The 18,865-nt window shown below is 39.8% G+C and overlaps 1 protein-coding gene across 1 annotated transcript; it reads right to left on the reverse strand.

Annotated features, from left to right (window-relative positions):
• Positions 1-1,237: 1,237 nt before the first annotated feature.
• Positions 1,238-18,768, reverse strand: LOC117814868 (FYVE, RhoGEF and PH domain-containing protein 6-like). Its single transcript, XM_034686418.1, has 21 exons — positions 18,547-18,768; positions 15,355-17,260; positions 12,619-12,760; positions 12,389-12,456; positions 11,150-11,180; positions 7,993-8,144; positions 6,891-7,047; positions 6,673-6,760; positions 6,086-6,136; positions 5,925-5,983; positions 5,773-5,844; positions 5,342-5,410; positions 4,968-5,051; positions 4,803-4,882; positions 4,560-4,662; positions 4,279-4,425; positions 2,802-2,907; positions 2,559-2,653; positions 2,354-2,479; positions 2,104-2,243; positions 1,238-2,017 (listed from the first exon to the last, which is right to left on the reverse strand). Exons 1-21 carry the CDS (start codon positions 18,557-18,559, stop codon positions 1,981-1,983), a joined length of 3,726 nt encoding a protein of 1,241 aa, XP_034542309.1. The 5' UTR covers positions 18,560-18,768; the 3' UTR covers positions 1,238-1,980.
• Between the last annotated feature and the right edge of the window lie 97 nt (positions 18,769-18,865).

Below are 18,865 nucleotides of genomic sequence, written 5' to 3' on the forward strand. Positions count from 1 at the left end.
CTGGATGTAATTTATTAATTAATTCAGATTGCTAAGAGGACATATTTTAATATACGTTTTTAAACTTATATGATTAACAATGCTACATGAACTAACTGCACTTACTGGTATTTTATGTAGCAATTACCACATTTTACCTCGAAATGGATAGGCTTTTTCAGTGGTGGACAAAGTACACAGCTACTTCCACTTGGTCAAATATTACTCCAATACAAGTGAAAGCTGTTCAGTCAAATTATTACTTGAGTTAAAGTCCTGGAGTACTTGCTTTTAAAAATACTTAAGTATTCAAAGTACTTTTTTAAATATCTCAAAACTTTTTGTTTTTACAAAACACAAGTGCAGTAAAGAATACATAGGAGTACATGCTGTTACATTATGTATTTTTAGAATTCATTACTTGAAATCTCTACAAACTATACCATGGAATAAAAACAGCCGTTAAGTTACTCCAAGCACAGACAACTTAGTTTGAAATGTTCATCTGGAATGAAACAAATATTATGTAGCTCAACACGCATTCTCAGGTTGGACAGTGAATGTTTGTATGTTTGGGCAGAGTGGGAAACAGAGAGAACATTTCAAACGATATGTATCATTCTTCATTTCAAAAACCTCTAACACAGGCTGAAAATATGACCATGGGTGCTCAGGTGGAGAATTATAGCCATCATTACCACCTTTAAATGAACTGTCTGATCTGAGAGAAAGTTCCTCCGTGTTTGCTCCACGTTCAACCGTGGAGACGCATGATATACAGGTAGCTACGGCTAAACCACTGAGACAAACAGAACTACACAAACACATTTTACTGTCTTAGGGATCAGATTTCAGAAAGGAGAAGGAAATTCATGAGCTGACGTCAAAGTAAAAGTAGTGAGGAACTAGAGCATTGATAGAAATGTAGTGGAGTATAAAGCATAATAATTGTCTTCTGAATGTCGTGGAGTAAAAGTCATAAGTATCCCCCAAAAATAATACTCAAGTAAAGTATAGATACTCAAAAAAATGTACTTAAGTACAGTACTACAGTAAATTTACTCTGTTACGGTCCAACACTGGCTATTTTTTAAATCACAAAATAGTACAACTAAGATCTGCTTTTGAAGCTATTAAAGTACAGGAAAGTGAGTCTTTTTGTAATATACACTCTTTTGCATCTAGTAAGTGCTTTTCCACTTTTTGTGCAACACTAATATTGGTTTATCATATTTGTAAAGCCAAACAAAACAACGAGCAGAGTATAACAAACATTTATTTCGGTGATTAAAGTTAAACAGTAAAACTGACATTCATGGAAACTTACTAAACAGCATTTACAGTGATTTATATTTACAGATGATGTATGTTGTGACAATCCATCAACAGCAATTTAAGTTACTTAAGTGCAAAAAATAAGAGTAAAGTTTGGTTCAAATGGAAAATTCCCTGAAACACCATTAAATCTCTTGGTTAGAGTCATTGAACTGCTAAATTAAATGTGAAGACTTAAACAAACATCATGAGTGCACATTGTTATCTACAGCCAGCCTCAAGCATTAAATCAAGGAATTATCTCAATCAACATCAAACACCTATGATGTCTTTTACACTCTTAAAAACTATTTTGTTTAACCCTATAATATGTGCTTAATAAAATTTAAGGTCACTGTAAAACAAAATAAAATGTGACAAAAACTAAATCTACAATGAGTACAGACTATTTTGGGGGTTTAGCAAAAAAAAATATTTGAAAAGATTTGATGTAAACATACAAAACATCAGGTAATTCTGACCTTCACATGAGGGCTCTTGATAAAATGTAGAAAGTTACATCTTTATGCTCATAAAATATATATAATTATACATTTGGGTGTTATTACAGTGCAACTTATGTGTCACCTGATGCTTTGTTCAGAATTCAGAGAGCACTGAGGTAAAACATTTTCAGAGCCGGGGATAAATAGTGTGTTCAACAGCTCCACACACTGCAGATTGACATCAGAGCACAGTGGCTTCTTTAAATCTGTCGATCCATCTGTGTAGAAAAAAAAGATGTCATAAATATGTGCATAAATCTGTGTTTAAGTGTTTAAGTGCAATAAACCTCTTTGTATTCCATACCTCTGTGCTGTTTGGACGTCATCAGCTTTAAAAATGTAATAGAGTGTGTTTTTGTGGTAAAGCTTAAACTGCAACTTCTGTGATGAATCATCTTTCAACAGAAATCCTAACAGGGGCTGACTCTCTAAAGCTGCAACATCCTGAATGAAGACACAAAAGAAGAGAGCTGTTAAAAGGACATGAAATACACTTCTGTTTGTTCAAATGTTACACAACACTGGTCTTTACTTTAACACAAAGTAACCTTTACCTCACTCGCAGCATATGTGTACAGGACCTTGTCTTTGATAACAAACCACAGCCTCTTAGCCTGTTTCTTATTGCCCTTTGACCTCTGCAGATACCCACTCATGGATGAGTCTGTGTTCGCAGACACCTGAAAACAGTAAACCCAGTCTTATTAGATACGTCATTATCACCAACACAGCTTCCGAGCCAAACAAAGCATTAGTCACCTCTTTGAGGGCTGCAGGTATCTTTTTCTGCTTTCTGCTGAAGGTAAAGGTTGCTCTGCTTCCAGGGGAACAAGCTGCTGACAGGGCTTGCTCACCTGAGTAACAGAAATGTGTAACAGGAATTTTAATACTTAAAATACAAGGTGAGTCTGTGTCAAATGTATTCTTATTTTTTATGCATGCTAAACCTAAATAATACGAGGGTGACCAGTTAGAACAATGTTTGAAGGAAGACTGACTTACTTTTCTGCTCCTGAAGAGCAAGGAAACACTGATCACACACTCGTGCCAGCTGGTTCTTCAAGTATTCGAGACAGTGCTTGTTGGAGGAACAGGACTGGCACACCACCTGGTGGGATGATAGAGAATAGAATTATAATTTACTTCTTTTACAACAGTGATTGTTTGCAGCCCTTGATGGTCTTTAATCTACCCTACTTTAAAGCTAATGTGAGGAATTTTCAGTTTGTGAGAATTTTGGAGTCTCCTGTGGTTTTGCTGTTAGTGTTTTTTGACCTAAAAATCTCAACCTGTTCTCTATGAATATGCCATGGGATGTGAAAAGTGCTGTATCAGCGGCATGCAGTTATTCACATGCTGGTCTAACACCTGCCACCAGTGGTTTCAGACATCTAAAATGACTACATAGAAACAGTCCCTTTTTAGTTTGCTTTTTGAGGTCATAAAGAGACATGAATATAACTTCAGTCTGTTTCATAACCAGCAAAAAATCCCTGACAGGAGCTTTTGAGTACAGTTTTTTTCATATAGAGATATGTTTATTGATTTTACTTTTTCTTTCAAAAACAAACAACACAGGGACAGCTCCCTTAAAACAAACAAAAGGACGAACAAAAATTAAAGAAAATACTCGGTTCACAAATCCAGCAAAAAACTGACATTTGAGAGGGGACCTGGGTATGACATGATCCTACAAACATATGTACATATGTAGTCCTACACAAACCCCCTAACAAGAAGAGAAGAAACGTTCACTCCAATATAGGACATAAAGGGCTCCCGAGTGTTATGAAATACATAGTCTTTAGAATGCAACACACACGTTAAGTAGTCAAGAGAGACAAATTCAAGGATTAATTTATGCCACTGTGTTTTATTAGGGACTTTGTCTGTTATCCAGTTCAAGAGTATGCACTTCCTTGCACAAAATGTTAACATATTATAAAGATGTATTTTATATTTGTTAGTAACATTTCGATTTCATGTTCCAAGGAACATACATAACGGGTCGTTTTCTAGATTAGTGGCTAAGATATTAATCTTGACCTATGAGGTGCCAGAATCTTTGTATTTTCCAGCAAGACCAGAGGCAGTGAGTTAGAGTAGCTACTTCTGTTTTACACTTCAGGCAAAGGGGGGAACAAGCAGCATTGAATTTATGACGAAGTGAAGGGGACACATGAGCCCTGTGTAGTATCTTAAACTGGATAGATTTAACTCTATTGCACACACGCAAAGTTCTCACACTTTGCCAGACATCATCCCAATGGTCATCTGTAATATCCACTCTAAGTTCTCTCTCCCACGTCCGTCTCAAGTGAATTGTACCTCCAGCACCATACTCTCTCAGTACATTGTAGAACAACTTTATAGAGTTGCTCTGCCTTGATAAGAAAAGCTGTTTATTTGAGTACAGTTTTAAAAGTCATCTTATTTGGAAGAGTGGGACCTTTTTTTTTTACCAAACCTGTCACCTTACCTTCCCGCAGGCTCTGCAGTGATGTCGCCTCCATGTGAGGGTGAACTCACAGGTGCAGATCATACACATAGTGGTCCGGGGGTCAGGGATCCATATGGGAGCTTTGGATCCCAACAGAGCACCATCATCATAGTCCCTCAGCTCCATCTGGATATCAAAGGGGGAAAAAATGGATCAACCCCCACAGTTCCAGCATGTGCTTTAAAAACAGATTTGTTTGTATTCAACACAACAAGAGAGCCTAGCACACCAAAAACAGGAAATGTGTGAGGTTATTTTACCTCCTCTGGAGGCTTGCCAGATATAAAACTGATCTTCTTCCTGGTGTAGTCGGTGATGGCTGTTGAAATGGCTTCAAGCCATCCATCACGCTCTGTGGCTGAACTGTAGAAAGAAACAAGGTGTTTAAACACACCTACACAGTTCTCACAAACCTACACACTGTTAAGACTGTTCAGAAGTGTTTTATAAAACAACACATGTTCTTAAAGCACCAGGAGATATCTTCTGTTTCTGATCATTACCTCGCTGAGAGGATAAAGGAGCGCTCCACACTCTCTATGTTCAGCTCGTTCTGATAGGCCTCCTGGTTTGGTTTGCTAACCTGTAATTATTTTCATTGTAAGCGGGGGTGGTAGAATGGAAAATGTGGTAATATATATTTAAAAGATGGCTTCAAAGTTGCTCACCTTCATCCCAGCCAGAGACAACATGTTGTTGAACTTGTACTGTCCCGATTGAACTGGAGTGGTGTACAGCAAGGTGTCGTTAAACTGGGGCAGAAAAGATGGAGAGAGATCATTTCTTTTCTGTCTGTTCTGTCTTTTCTAGTATTCATCAAGGGAGCATGGAGTCAGATTATCACATAAATAATGTCAAAAGAAATTAGCGCATATATGCTCAATTTGCTGTAAGCCTTCACCAAAAATTTGACAGGGTAGCATTTGTTGTAAAGTGCATCCCATCCTAATCAAAACTTTACAGAACACATTTGGGACTAAGACTTTGTTCTATAAGAGTGAGAGTGAAATGAAAAGGAAGAAGAGAGAGAGATTTGTTGTACCAGGAAGAACATTCTGGGCTGCATGACCTTCCTGGACAGTTTCTTCAGGACACCCTCTTTAAGAAAGATCTGAAACATAAAAATGTCATAAAACACATTAAATTGTGTGTGGTGCAACTTGAGTATTTTAATGAGCATAGTGGCAAAGTTTCTTTAAATAATGCAATACTTATATCCTACAGTAAAATATGAATTTGCATGATAGTAATAATAAATGCAAATGTGCAACCCCAATTCTAGAATAGTTGCTAAGTAAAATGTTGACAAAATAGATTCTGATGTTTTGCAAATAATTTAAACCCTGTATTTAATTTAAAATAGAGCAAAGACACCTTCAAAGATACCTGAAAAATCATGTGAATTTGTTTTATAGAGAGAGCAAATAAAACAGTAAAAAATATGAAGCTGTAGCAAAATCTCTCCAGCCTTACCCGCCCTGGCTGAACTATCTCATGGTGTCCGTTCATACTGCACTGCACCTGGATCAGCTTCTGGAAGTTATCCTGATGTGTAAAGAGTAAACATGATCAACACACATGAAGCCTTTTATAAAAACGTTGACAGAATTGTTGTCGGCTCTCACCCCTTGTTTCATGATATCATTTGCATGATTGGCCACTTCCTTCACAATCCCAAGAGCAGCTAAGAGGATAAAATGTAAAACATGCACACAGTTATGATATTGTTTTTATTTGACTAATGCCCTCAGGTGAGTGTACAGCATACATTTTTATTAGGCATTACCTTGTGTGTCTTTGTAATCGCCGGAGTCTTCGGACAGATTCTTCAGATAATCTGGAGCACAATGACAAACATGTAAGAGTTGGGGTCAGCGGTCCACCCAAGCAAGTGAAGACTACTGTGTACATTGGGTTACAGGGGCTCAGTGTTATGTAGTGGATTCCTGGTATGTACGTAATCTGGAATTAAAATCCTGGATAACAAGGTCTGCAGGTGCTTACATAATACAATTACACAAGGGTGACACCAGGAACATTCTTCACATTTTGGTAATGAGGGATTGACGCTGATGTATTAGACTCATGAAACACTAAGCTCCTTCATGTTAAAGCTCCTGTTATGTCACCAAATCTGATGTGGGCTGCACTTCAAAAAATCTTATTATATGAGGACTGAGGAGGCAAGACAGACATTCCCAACTATGTTTGGTTGTTTTATGGACACCAGAAGGCAGCATGACGCCTCAGATAAAGCATCAGAGTTACAAGCAGAGTATAAGAACCCATATTACAAGTGAGGTAAAGAAAGCTAGATTTTGTCATACAGATACAATAATATAATGCTGAAAAAAGACTCTTTTGCTGCTGTACCTGTGAGCAGCAGCTGATACTGAGGAATCCTCTGAACAGGCTTCAGGAGGTAATGCTTCAGAGCCAAGTTAGCACAGCGTGGACTGGTCTGGGAGGAAAAAAAAGAACGTGACTTAAAAGTGACCCAATTTATAAAACAAACTCACAAACTCATTCATAAACAACTTCACTGACGAACGCTTTCAGACAATGAAAACAGGTTGAGCGAGCCTCTTTACCTCAAATTCCCGTACCACTGCGCCAAATGCTTGGTTCTTCTTACTCTGCTCTTCCAGTAAGGCCACATTCTTGTCGAACTCACGGATGTACGTGGAGTACATCTTCAGATAGGGCCCTTTCTTCAGGAAAATGTCTGCCAGCTTGGCATTCTCATCCCTTGCACAAAGAGAGAAGCAGAATAAGATAAAATAGACATCAATATGAGAGGACACATGTTAATAATTCATATATTTTAGCGGGCGTCATTTCTAATAATCATTTTGGACTGATTCAGGAGACAGTAGCCAGTTAAGAGTGTAGCGTTGAGAAAAAAGGAGACAGACTGGTGGCAGTGATATGTTTTGGTGGCTTTTCCAGTCACTATAAGGTGTGAGTTATGAGTAAACGTAATTTAAATCAGTAATCATAATCTACAAATTAAGATAGAAAAATAACAAACTCTCCCCTCTGGATTAACACTGTCCTCTGATCATAGTGTACTATGCAGCTACGTTACACAACATACATGATTAAGTAGACTGGTTCAATGTCTGCAGGAATGTGGTTTTAATTAGTTACATACTACAACACCAGAAGTATGTAGACACAAGTGTGTTGACAACCGGGAAGTATACCCATACGTGTCTGTTTAATACTTCAGTCCACAACATTGGGTGTTAACACGCTACTATAAAAGCCTCCACTCATAAAGCAAGACTTTCCACAAGACTGTCTCCAGATCCGCCACAAGAGCAGCAGTGAAGACAAACACTAATTCTGTGGGATGAGAGATGGCACACATTTTGGTGTATTTCATCCTAAGAGTGTAATGAGGATGGAGGACATGATGGAAAAGGTTGAGGAGAGAGATCTGTGCAAGTTTGTCCTCTTAAACCTCAGATAAAATGTCTGTTTGGTCATGCAAGTTCAGGAAAGTACCTTCCACGTCATCTCAAATATCCTTTTGAACTATAAGATCTTAGATTAGTCATTGAGCTGAGGCATCTGGCAGCATCAGTGAAAAACAGCTCCAGGAAAAGAAGGCAAATAAGTCCTTATTCATACATTTCTTTGTCTACATAGCCACGGTGTATAAATGCTCTATCATTGTAATAACTCTACCATTTGGCGACTCTCTCCTGCAGCTCTCTGAGCAGGTCCTGGTTGAGCTCGTATAGCTGTGGAAGGTAGTACAGGATCTGGTTAATAAGCCGCTCCTCAATCACGGCCTTCCCACTCTGTTGAGACGCTCTGGACACCGCGTCACGAAAGTCCTGTGGGTCAGATGCAAAGACTGATAAAGTCAGGTGGACAAACAGGAAACTCCTCGTGTAAAAAATGTAGTGTTTGCTCAACAGTGTCTGGTTGAATTTGTTCTCTTTCAGAGAATAACAGGCCCAGTATTGCATCTTAATGAACTCCAAAAAAATACAAGCTTCCAAAATTGTCCACTATGCAAATCATGCAAGATGGTCCCAAAAACTATGAATGAGACAGGCGCTGGAGGCTTAACAAAAAAGATAAGGAAGAAAAAACTGCTGACACACACATCTGACTCACATTAGGCATTCTTAAATTTCCAGTATACTGTGAATCAGGGCTGAAACAGCAGAGCTCAGAGCTAAAGGAGGCTGGTTCTGCTTCACTTTTTTGATGATGTGGATTTTTTGTGGGGGGGGTTATGGGGACACATGGCAAATTTAGCTGCTCACAGACTCAGCACCGTGTACAGGGCTCCTGTGGTTTACATGTGTGATCTCTTCCTACCACAACTGCTGACTGTTAAGGAAAGTCACGGTGGAAAGGGGTTAAAAAGGAAGAAAATAAGGAGAACTCATGAGATAAGAAAAGATAACACTGGAGGCATGACTGATTCAACAACAGGAAGTGAAAACTGTTTTTATGTTGGTATCTGGAGCGAAGAGGGTACTATTAGAAACAAGCCCGACACAGATCTGTGTGCCTCACTTTAGATTTTCATTCAGAGAAAACGTATCTCTCTCTGTGAATGAAGAATATTCTCTTGGCCCCTTCATTTCTGAAAGATGATAAAATCAACAAAACAAAACTTTTTCATCACGCCAGAAAGCAAAGCTGGTTAATCTTTCAGTGGCTGGACAGTCGAGATTTGGCGAATTGAGAAGAAAAAGAATAACAGCTCAAAACAAAAACATGGCCACACTGATAAGAGAGAGAAAACCACACAATACATTGCATGTTGTTTTTGATCAAACATCACTGTGTAAAAAGCTGGCTGAGCGCCCGGGAGAGATGAACACAGTATAAGTCACCTTACTAGTTACAAGGCCTGATTCCTCTCAACTCTACAGAGACGTGAGCACTTCCTGTAGGAGCTCCAGAGTGAGGAGTCACTGCTGATGACTCAGTCCTACTACAATCTTCTGTTTATGACCTTTTCTCTTTAGACATCTGCACATACGACTGTAATTATCCTCGTTTGTGAAGAAAATTAAGAAGCGGAAAATTACAGTCGATGCAAAGAGCTTTATCTTTGAGACAACAGATTCCCACCAGCACTGTGAACACAGGTTCACACAGGAGCAGACGGACTGTTATGTAAAGATAATGTGGAGAGTTTTTGCCCTCTGTAAGCACTCTCGCTCTATAGAGCAGCTTTGTCGTTAGTTGATGCCAGTTTTACTCATTTTGAGCATTTGCTAGAGGACAAAAGTATCTGATACGGTACACACTCCCGTCCATGGCTGAGTGAATGCTTAATGAGGAATCCTATAAATGCATTAGAGACATTTTTCAGTCTTTAGATACACAAGTTTGGTGAGAAACACTTGAATAGATCTAGATTATAAGATTGGGCAATCTATAGCTAGCGTTATCAGTAGAAATGTGTCTAAAAATGTTGTTTTTGTCACCTTGAAATAAGCCGTTTCTATTTACATCGGGAGCATGCCTGGCCCATGGGATCCACCACGTTTTGTCAGTAGCCCTGAATGGACAAACATAAGCCGGCTCTCAAGAGGGCTTATCACAGCTTTTGGCAGTTTTTCAGCCATTAAAGGTCCTCCTACATGTTTGTGAAAGGTACTTTGGGAGGTGAGCTATTTGATCCAGAAATTCATTGCAAGAGCCCACAAAGTCTTGCAGAATGCTCCTTTAAAGCTGTTTTACAAAATAATCTTCACAGAGACTCTCTAACTTTCTGAAACTACAAATCTGCTAATTGCATATCACTTCATCTCAACACTGCAAGATTTGAAAGGAGAGACACAGGGTTCATCCTCGCAATCTCAAGCTCTGAGGCTCGGCACTTATCATTCGTGTAACTGAGTGCCACACAGAAACAGTGTTCCAGAAAAGTCTGGAGGTACCATGTGCTGTTATGTCCCTGTTTAAACAATTATGAGTCTCCTCCCTTTCAATGATGGTCATCTTTTCCCTGCTTTGAGTTTCAGCCATTCAGAACTGCTGTCAACACTGCTGCCTTCTGAGGCTGACAAACAACACATCACGTAAACTTGATGTTAATCAGTAATTTTTATCCCCCTTTGTACATGTCCATTTAACATGTGGATCCTCTTCCTCTTCCTCTCTTTGGTGTCAGTATCTTGAAATGTTTCTCTTTTTTAAACTCTGAACAAACATTTCCCAACATGGGGCTGTTTGTAGTTGTGATAGAATCGAAATTCCTTTTCTCCTGAGTTGTTTTTGCTCATTATCTATGAGAACCAAGATTTTGACAACTTCTTCATGGGGTTGTACTCCTTTATCTTTTGATGTTCTGTACATTTAACAGCACATAAAGAAAATCTGAGAGTAGATGGTTTCACTTTGCAGTATTTAAGGAGAATAATGCATGGATTAGGGTGACAATGATCTGATAAAAAGACACAAACACCTGTAACCACAGGGTGTGTTTTCTGCAGCAAACAAACTAGAACTTCATATAATTTGGTGGTTTTGATTTGTCTCAGTAACAACTGACAGAAATAAGAAACATTAGGAGACAACATGACTCCAGAAAACTTTGGTGTTGCCTTCACTGTACTGTTAAAAGTCTGAGGGGAAAACCGTGAAGAATGTGAGTGTTGCGGACGAGACTGAGGGGAGTTGGGTCTACACACAGGGTGTGTCGCGGTTGCTCCTAGCTTAATGAAACACATATGGAGAATGTGGGTGAAGCAGTAGACCAGACCCAGATAAAAATTACACAGAATAACAACAGCTTCTGCTCTTTCACAGAAAACAATGAGCTGTGTTTTTTGACCGTGTGAAGCAAAGGTTGACGTGTGAGGGTACTTACAATATGAAGTAACTTCAGGACATCAACAAACCTGGGAAAAACAAAGAATGAGAAAAGTTATAAGATGCTGTCACTGTTTGAGTCAGGTCTCTTTCACATATGCCGAAACATTTCAGAAAAAGGACCAAAGGCTTTAGCTATGATGTCAGTTTTTGCATTTACGTCGATGCTAGACATCTTTGCTGTTCGTGTCTTGAAAATGATCCCTCCTCCTTGTTGCATGATACTGCATGATAAACATCATCACCCCTGCCGTCATCGCTCTCAGCAAATTTTCTGGAATATTTCCTGCTGCATTCTCACACCAGCCCACCCCAACAGTACACTGGACTTTTAAAAAAAGGACTCGCAGGAAGAATTTCAGGTAGAGGCGGGATGAAAAGTTTGGCTGTTTGCATTCACGTATGCAACCCACTTTAAAAATGTTGGGACATTTTCATGAATTTGGTGCATATGTGAATACAGCATAATTTACAGAGTACAAAAAGAGTCACTACACCACAAGTGCCAGAACGCAACACACGTTTTCTCAGCAGTGTGTTTTAACAGAAATCTCATGTTTCCTCAGCATACAAATAGGAAAATTATAAAGAAAACACCAGCTAAATGTGTACCTAACAACGCTGCCCTTTGTGCTACATATTACGAGTTTAGTTGCCTGATAAATAGTCCATATGAATCATAATGAGCTAAAGCTAACATGCAGCTTATGGCTCTGGCAGTGCTTTTAAGTTGAAAGACTAGTTTCAATGAGTCCATATTTATAGTTTTATGTGGATTATACAGACTTATAAGAACCATGTCTCTGGAATCAGATTAGATTAAACTGCAAGAGATTTACTTGGTTGTCCCTGAGGGGAAATTCGCCTTGGGCAATAGCAGAAAGAAGAAAGCTCAATGCAGCTTGATGTATCATATAACCCACCACAACAAACGGAACTAGCAACCACAAATACAACTTATGAAGAGCAAAAAAATACTAGTAAAAGAAGATTTGATTCCTGTTCAATATAATGTAAAAACATAATACAATATAAAAGACGGTGAGGGCTTAAATAATAATCATGTCATATGAAAGATGCTCCTGCTGATTCACGTTTCTTCTCTACTCATAAAAAAAATCCTTTCATACAAAACTATGTCAACAGCTTAACTCCTAATGATGAAAACAAATCAAATATATTTTCTGATGATTTTATTGATCCTACATTTAAAAGAAAGACAAATAAGGACTCTTACACACTCTCAGAGCTCATTATCTCTGTGGCGATGTGCTGAATCTTGCTCTTCTTCTGTCCACTCTGGGCCTAACAAAAGTTCAAAAACACAGATTTACAAAGCCCTGTAATAAATCACTGTGAAGGTCACAACAAAAGTACACTCAGAAGAGACCTGCTGTGCATCATAATAAATACAGGTGCAGCTAACAAGGTGTCAAAAGGACAAAAAGTTCTGTGTTTCCTCCTCACCGTGTTCTCCCCTGGCTGCTCTGGGTCTCCTTTACTTGAGACAGAGCTGCTGTCTTCCTCGTCCTCTTCATCTGAAGTGTTGGCCAAGATGTCCTCATCTGATGGGCCTTCATCCAGGGGGTTCACGTCCTCATCAACAGAGCTTTTGAAACAAGACAGGATTTTAGGGGTCAGGAAAGATGGAAGCAGATGCAGGGGCATGAGCGCGCTGTGCAGGTGTTTCTGATACACACAGGCAGCTGCAGGCGCATGCTGAGGATTGGTATAGAGCAGTGAGGATGTTATGTACAAAACAAGAATGAAAGAAGATGTGGTTATATCTCTGTCAGCATATAATCTCATGGTGAGTTTCTTTCTGACAGGAGAAACACTGATGGAAGGGTTCTCAAACATTTCCTGATTTCATCAAATCATAAAGAAAAGAACACAGGAAAAAGGAGCACATGACACAACCGGAAAAAAAACATTAAATGATAATCATCAACTCTGATGGGTAAATCTGGCATTGGATTCAGCTGCCTTTCTCAGGTCAGAGAACAGCACTTTGGCTAAACGCTGCCATGTAAAACAGAAAGAGAAGAGCAGCCACAAAGCACTGACTGTCACACACTTTGTTAGTTTCATAATGCAGCTTTAGACGGTGTAGAGATGACCAGTTTAAAGAGAACTGCATCAGAGGGAAACTACATAGCTAAAATGCCACAATTCCCACAGGGAGCTCCACATGTGAAACAAACAGAACCTCCCCAAACAAACCCGCAGCTCACAAAACGCGACCAACACTCAGACACAATCCCAATAATCTGGAGTCTGTGGGTCTGACACACTGCGGCATGTAGTATGTAGCTGTTTCCATTAACAGTGGTAGTCCTCTGTGAGCCGCTCAGCGTGTTTTAAACATGTGATGGCTGCACAGTTAGAACCAAAGAGGGGGTGAAGTGCTAAGCTGTGCTAGTATGCATTACACAAACTGTAAGCTCTTTTTTTTTTCTTTCCTACTGACTTCTGCTCACCGGTCAATCAAAAACAAACCAACACAAGTTCTCAGTATAAAAAGAAAACTGAAAAGTTATCCAAGATTAAAGGTTTCCGTTTAATTGTGCAGTTTAAGCAGCTAAGTGATTTTTCTCTCAAGACTGGATTGGTTCAAACATTATATTAATATTTCACAGCATCCTAAGACCAGCTTTACATCTGTAAATGCAGGAATGTTCTATTATTGTAATGTTGGGCTTCGAGTCTTCTCTAGAAGACTAAAGTCTCTCTAACTCTGCATCACTGACAAACCTGACTGATTAAAATGAGGAGTCCTCTGGTGGCAAAATCTCTCAATTCAAACTGCTGACACTACCATGTGAATATTTGAAGCACAGTCTGATTTTAGAGGGCAAAAAAAGTCACCATTTACCTATAAAGTGTCTGGTATACTAAACCCTTGGAGGGATGAAACGTGACCTTTTCTTATCTGCACTTTGTGAGAGTTGTACACCAAATTATTGAGCAAAATCACTTGTATAAAGAAAAAAGACCATCATCACACAATTTCAACTAATCCCAGTGCTGCTGTCTGCTCAGCTGTACTTGAAGCAGCTTGTGTACCAGACAAATCTGAGAGGATAGAAAACTATAGATTAAAAGATTGATCTGTCATCAGACTATATGATCAAATCCAATTCAAATCATATGGCACCAAGAGGTTTTTAGCGCCTGAATTAAAGGGTTTTGATGAAAATAAATGAACACATAATAATATTAGTAACGCGGAACGATTGCCAAGTAATTTTGGACAGCTGCTGTTTCAACAAGGCTCTAATTCAGAGTAATGGAAACATGGTGTCTGGATGGATGTATTGCTTGCTTAGAATACTTTTTCTTCTCTCATTGGAAAGAATGGATTCTTTATTCCACCTGAAATGTAAGTTTAGGCACAAGTTTGAGAAAAAGACATCTCAAAAAAGTTGAATTTATGTATATCGTTAGTACATAACAGCTGAAATTTGTCGTGTTTTTAAATTTTTTAAAATTTTATCTATTTATTTCTTCATTCATTTTCTTTCTTTCTTTTTATTATTGTTTTATTTTGTTTAATTTGTTTTATGTGACCACTTACTCAGGGGTATGTTTTGACACTGCTACTGTATTGACAAAAAGGAAAATGTATAAATAAAGTGTTAAAAAATTTCCAGAGCAAAAAAACCCCCAAATTTCTACATGGCTCAATAACACCAGAGATTTGTGTCTTACTGATACGAGAGATAGGTTTCAAAACATGTGGGTTCTGTTTTGACACACTGAATGAACTAATTGTTTGAAATTCAAACACTCAGACATTAAAGTGCCCATTTAGTCTCACAAAAGCTGCCAGGAGTCATGCCTTCACACTCTTTCCTTCTGTGTCAAAGGTTGTACATTGTAAGTGTTGCCTCAATTAATAAAATCAATACAACTTCAAGTATGTATTTAAAATGTTTCAGGCGTAATCAAAACTTTAAGTCGACCTATAAACCATCAACACCTGAGTAATTCTGCAAGCACGCGAGCAACCGTACTCGTCAAACTCCCCTGACTGGAATCTGAAACAAAAGACACAATGTGACTCGCCTGTGATCTCACTCGCTCTCTGTAATTAGACTGATCTTTATAAACAACAGCAGCCTCCTGATGTCAGATGTTATCTCAGACAAGTTAACTACTGGGAGAAATAACACGGATAGAAATGAAGCCATCCTTATGTACCTCTCATATTCTGCTGTTTTCAGACACTGTTGCTCTCCTGTGTCTCTCTCAAAGGACATGTATGGCTCCTGCTCCTCATAAATGCCCTCGTCACTGTACATAGAGCCCTGCCAGGCTGCTGTAGTCTGAGCCAAAGAGGCCCGAGGAGATGTCCCTGCCGTTTCCACATTCATGTAGTCTGGTATCTCCTCATAGTGTGACACATTCTCATAGTAAACCCCTGGTTCTGCTCCAGGAGAAAACTCATCTCCGTCCACACATTGCTCCACTCCGATCAGCGGGCAGGAGTATTTACGTTCAGCACTATGATGCTCATGGAAGCTCTCTTGGTCTATATCCACGCTTTGTTCAGTAGGGCTCTGGCCTCTCTTTACTATCAGCTTCTTCACTGAGAGCTTCAAGTCCAGCAGTTTCCTGAAAGAGTTCCTCTTTTGTCCATCTGAGCGGGGGAGGTCAGCAGAAGTGAATGACTTGGCTCTCTGTTTGCCCAGGCTGGACCGAGCAGGTTTGATGGTTTGAGATCTCAGCTTTCTGGTCGTTTCCTCGACTGGAGTTGGAGGAAGCTCCCTCGCTAATCTCGCCTTCAAACCAGGATCCCGTAGAGGATGCATCAGCCTTGTCTCATCCTCATCTACTTTTTCTTCCGAGGATTCCTTCTTATGCATCCATGCCATCGGGCTGCTGTGTCTCTTTGGCTTCTTTGGAGCCACTTTGGATGTTACATCCTCTGCTGAAACACTGATGGTCAAAGAGCGGCTGAGCACTGCCTGATGGAGCGAACTATGAGTGTAGTCTGCCACCTCATCGTGCATGTCTTCCTTCTCCGTCTCCACCTCTTCATCCTCTTTGTCGACAGATACCTCCATCTCCTGGATGCTGCTATCCCAACCCAGGTCTTCCTCCTCCACATCCTCTGGGGGCTTCTGAGGAGCAGAGGTCGGTGCTTTCTCAGGTGCAGACAGAAAAGGTTTTTTCCTGGGCGGAGGGGCTGGGGCAGTGCAGGCTCTTCTTGCAGACAGAAAAACTGCCTGCTTGTTATCAACAGGTTCAGCGACCGACGGTGATGACACCTTCATATCTCTCCCTTCCTGGCTCGGACTCTCTTCCCTCTCCTCATCCACCTTTTCCTGACGGGTCAGCACAGCCAGCCTTGGTTTCCGTGGTACAGGGACAGGGACGGGCTTCCTAGAGGTGGCTATGATTGCTTTGGGCTGGGGCACACATGATATTAGCCCAGAGCCAAGAGCATCATCCTCTGGTCCTCGCCCAGCTGCACTTTGAGGTATTACGTTACCGTTTGCCTCATCGCTCCAGGTTCTGTGAGGAAGAGATGGCCTGAGGGTCACTGTATTTACGTCTCTGTTGAGATTTTTGTCCAAAGTAAATGCTTCTTTGAGCTGTTTAATGTTTGCGTTTACCCCGTGGTACTTGTTTGTTTTCTCTCCTCCGTTATCCACAGAACCTTGAGATGAGGTGAGGAGCTTTCGTTTTTCTTCAGTTTTACCCTTTTGCAACACCGTCACGTCCTTCTCCACTTTGTTGACTGATGTTTTTCTAACGCACAAGCAGTTTTCCTCGCTACACAGACAAATAGGAATAATATAATCCCAATCTGGCTTCTTGATTTCTTGCTGTATTCCATTTTGAGAGTTCAAAAGACCCTCAGTCCTCACTGGGGTTTCTCTTGCAGATGTTTGGTGTGGGCTCTTTGCAGCGGGTGGTTTAGATTCCACAGCAGGGGAGAGTTTGGAGAGGCAGGGTTTTGGGGCCAGTACTGGTTTCACCTTCCTCTGGGTGCCAGGTGACGGGAGCGAAAGGCCGTCTTTTCTGGGGGTTGCGGGAGACAGGCCGGGCCTCTGGGGCAGGGTCAGCTTTGGTTTTGGGGCCACAGGTGGTTTGACCATGCCTGAGGAGAGAACAGCAACAGAAATGCATTTAATGTAGTTCACTTTTAAACAGAAGCTCTTGCTCAGGCAGAATAAAATATGGATCTAATCTGCTTCAGTGAAAAAAAGCACACTTTGAATATCCAGATGGTACATTTGATACTATTTCAGCAGCCCGGCAGATGTTGCCTTAATGAGAGTCCACTCTTTAACTCACTAACTGGTCCCGTTGTAGAGACAGATTAGTGTAAAACTGCTGTAAAGCACTAAACCCCCTCTTCAGGGGGTTCAAATATCACAAGGCATTTGTTTTGCCACTCAACGCAACAGCACAGTAATCCGGCTAATGGTCCAAGTCAACAGGCAGCGGAGGGAGGAGAGGTGGAGCAGATGGGAGATGAAAAGTGGGAGACAAATGGAGGAGGGGGACAGGAAAAGTGTCACGCAAACTAGTACATCTGGCTGAACTAGTGTCCAAAAATCTCCTGTGGCGGACAAACAGTAAAACTCTGCTCCGCTGACAAAGGGTTTTTGTTCCCCCCTCATCATATCATCTTTATATTCTTCACCTAGCATCAATTTTAGACTGTACAATTTTAAAAATACTCATTACGTCCTTGTATTTATTTATCTTTTATTTTATTTGTTTGTGTATGTGGGTACATGTGTATGTATGTATATACATATATGTATATATTTTATATTATTTTTTTAATTTGTTTTACATGTGTGGATGTAAGATGTGTTTAGTCCTCTATGTCCTTTCTTAATGCACCTGAGATTTTTGTGTGTGCTGTATTGTATTTATGCACATATATGTGAAGATATGTGTCTGAATGTTTATAAATGTATGTCTAAAGTTGTTGAAAATCAATAAAAAAAATTGTTTTTAACATAACAATGTGAAAAAAAACTCAATAATGAAGTTTGAATTGGGGATTCAGACTTACAGGGAAAATACTAAGGTATACAGCCTCGCAACTTAAAGGGCAGAAGCTCCACTTGTATGTCTAGAATATTAAAATAATACACAACAACATGTTCTTGTTATTTACCTTCACAGACACTCTTATCGTTTAGTATTTGCATTTAAAAGAGACACAGACAGAGCCATGAGCTGCATGTTAGCTCCAGCAACATTAACTTCATCTGTTGCTTCACACTTCTCAGAAATGCTCCCAGAAAACAACAAAGTGATTACACAGTTTAATTTCTTGTTTTTTTGTCTAAGGTTAGAATAAAATAGTGTAGTCATTTGTAAATATTTGACAAGAAGATTTAACGAGTGAAGTTTTCAGTCACTTACCTGAGTTCATCATCGCGTCCTGCAGCTCGTCTCTGTTTTGTCAGTTCTTATAATTTAGTCCAGTAAATACTACTTCAGCCTTTGTGTCCACATACATTGTAAAAATTCCACTCAGATTTGGTGAAATGTCGACATTTTCTCCGCCGTAGTCGGAGCAGTACACTCAGTTTAATGAGAGTGGAGCCTCACTGGCTGGCTGCCAGGGATATGAAGCAGCCAGCTTCCTTTGTGTGTCCATAAACACACCACTAGGCGTCCTCGTGAGGTGCAAAATGACAAAATACATTAAAATAAAGTGCAATTCAGTGTAACATTAACT

The sequence above is a fragment of the Notolabrus celidotus genome, chromosome 6, assembly GCF_009762535.1.
Source record: "Notolabrus celidotus isolate fNotCel1 chromosome 6, fNotCel1.pri, whole genome shotgun sequence".
Taxonomy (NCBI): Eukaryota; Metazoa; Chordata; class Actinopteri; order Labriformes; family Labridae; genus Notolabrus; species Notolabrus celidotus.

Excerpts from the sequence above, each read along its gene's own strand:
- LOC117814868 (XM_034686418.1), bottom strand. Across the intron at positions 12,761-15,354 it reads AAAACAGCAGAATATGAGAG|CTCTGTTGATGAGGACGTGA; the intron begins GTACATAAGGAT and ends TTGTTTCAAAAG. Across the intron at positions 4,426-4,559 it reads CTGGCAAGCCTCCAGAGGAG|ATGGAGCTGAGGGACTATGA; the intron begins GTAAAATAACCT and ends TTTGATATCCAG.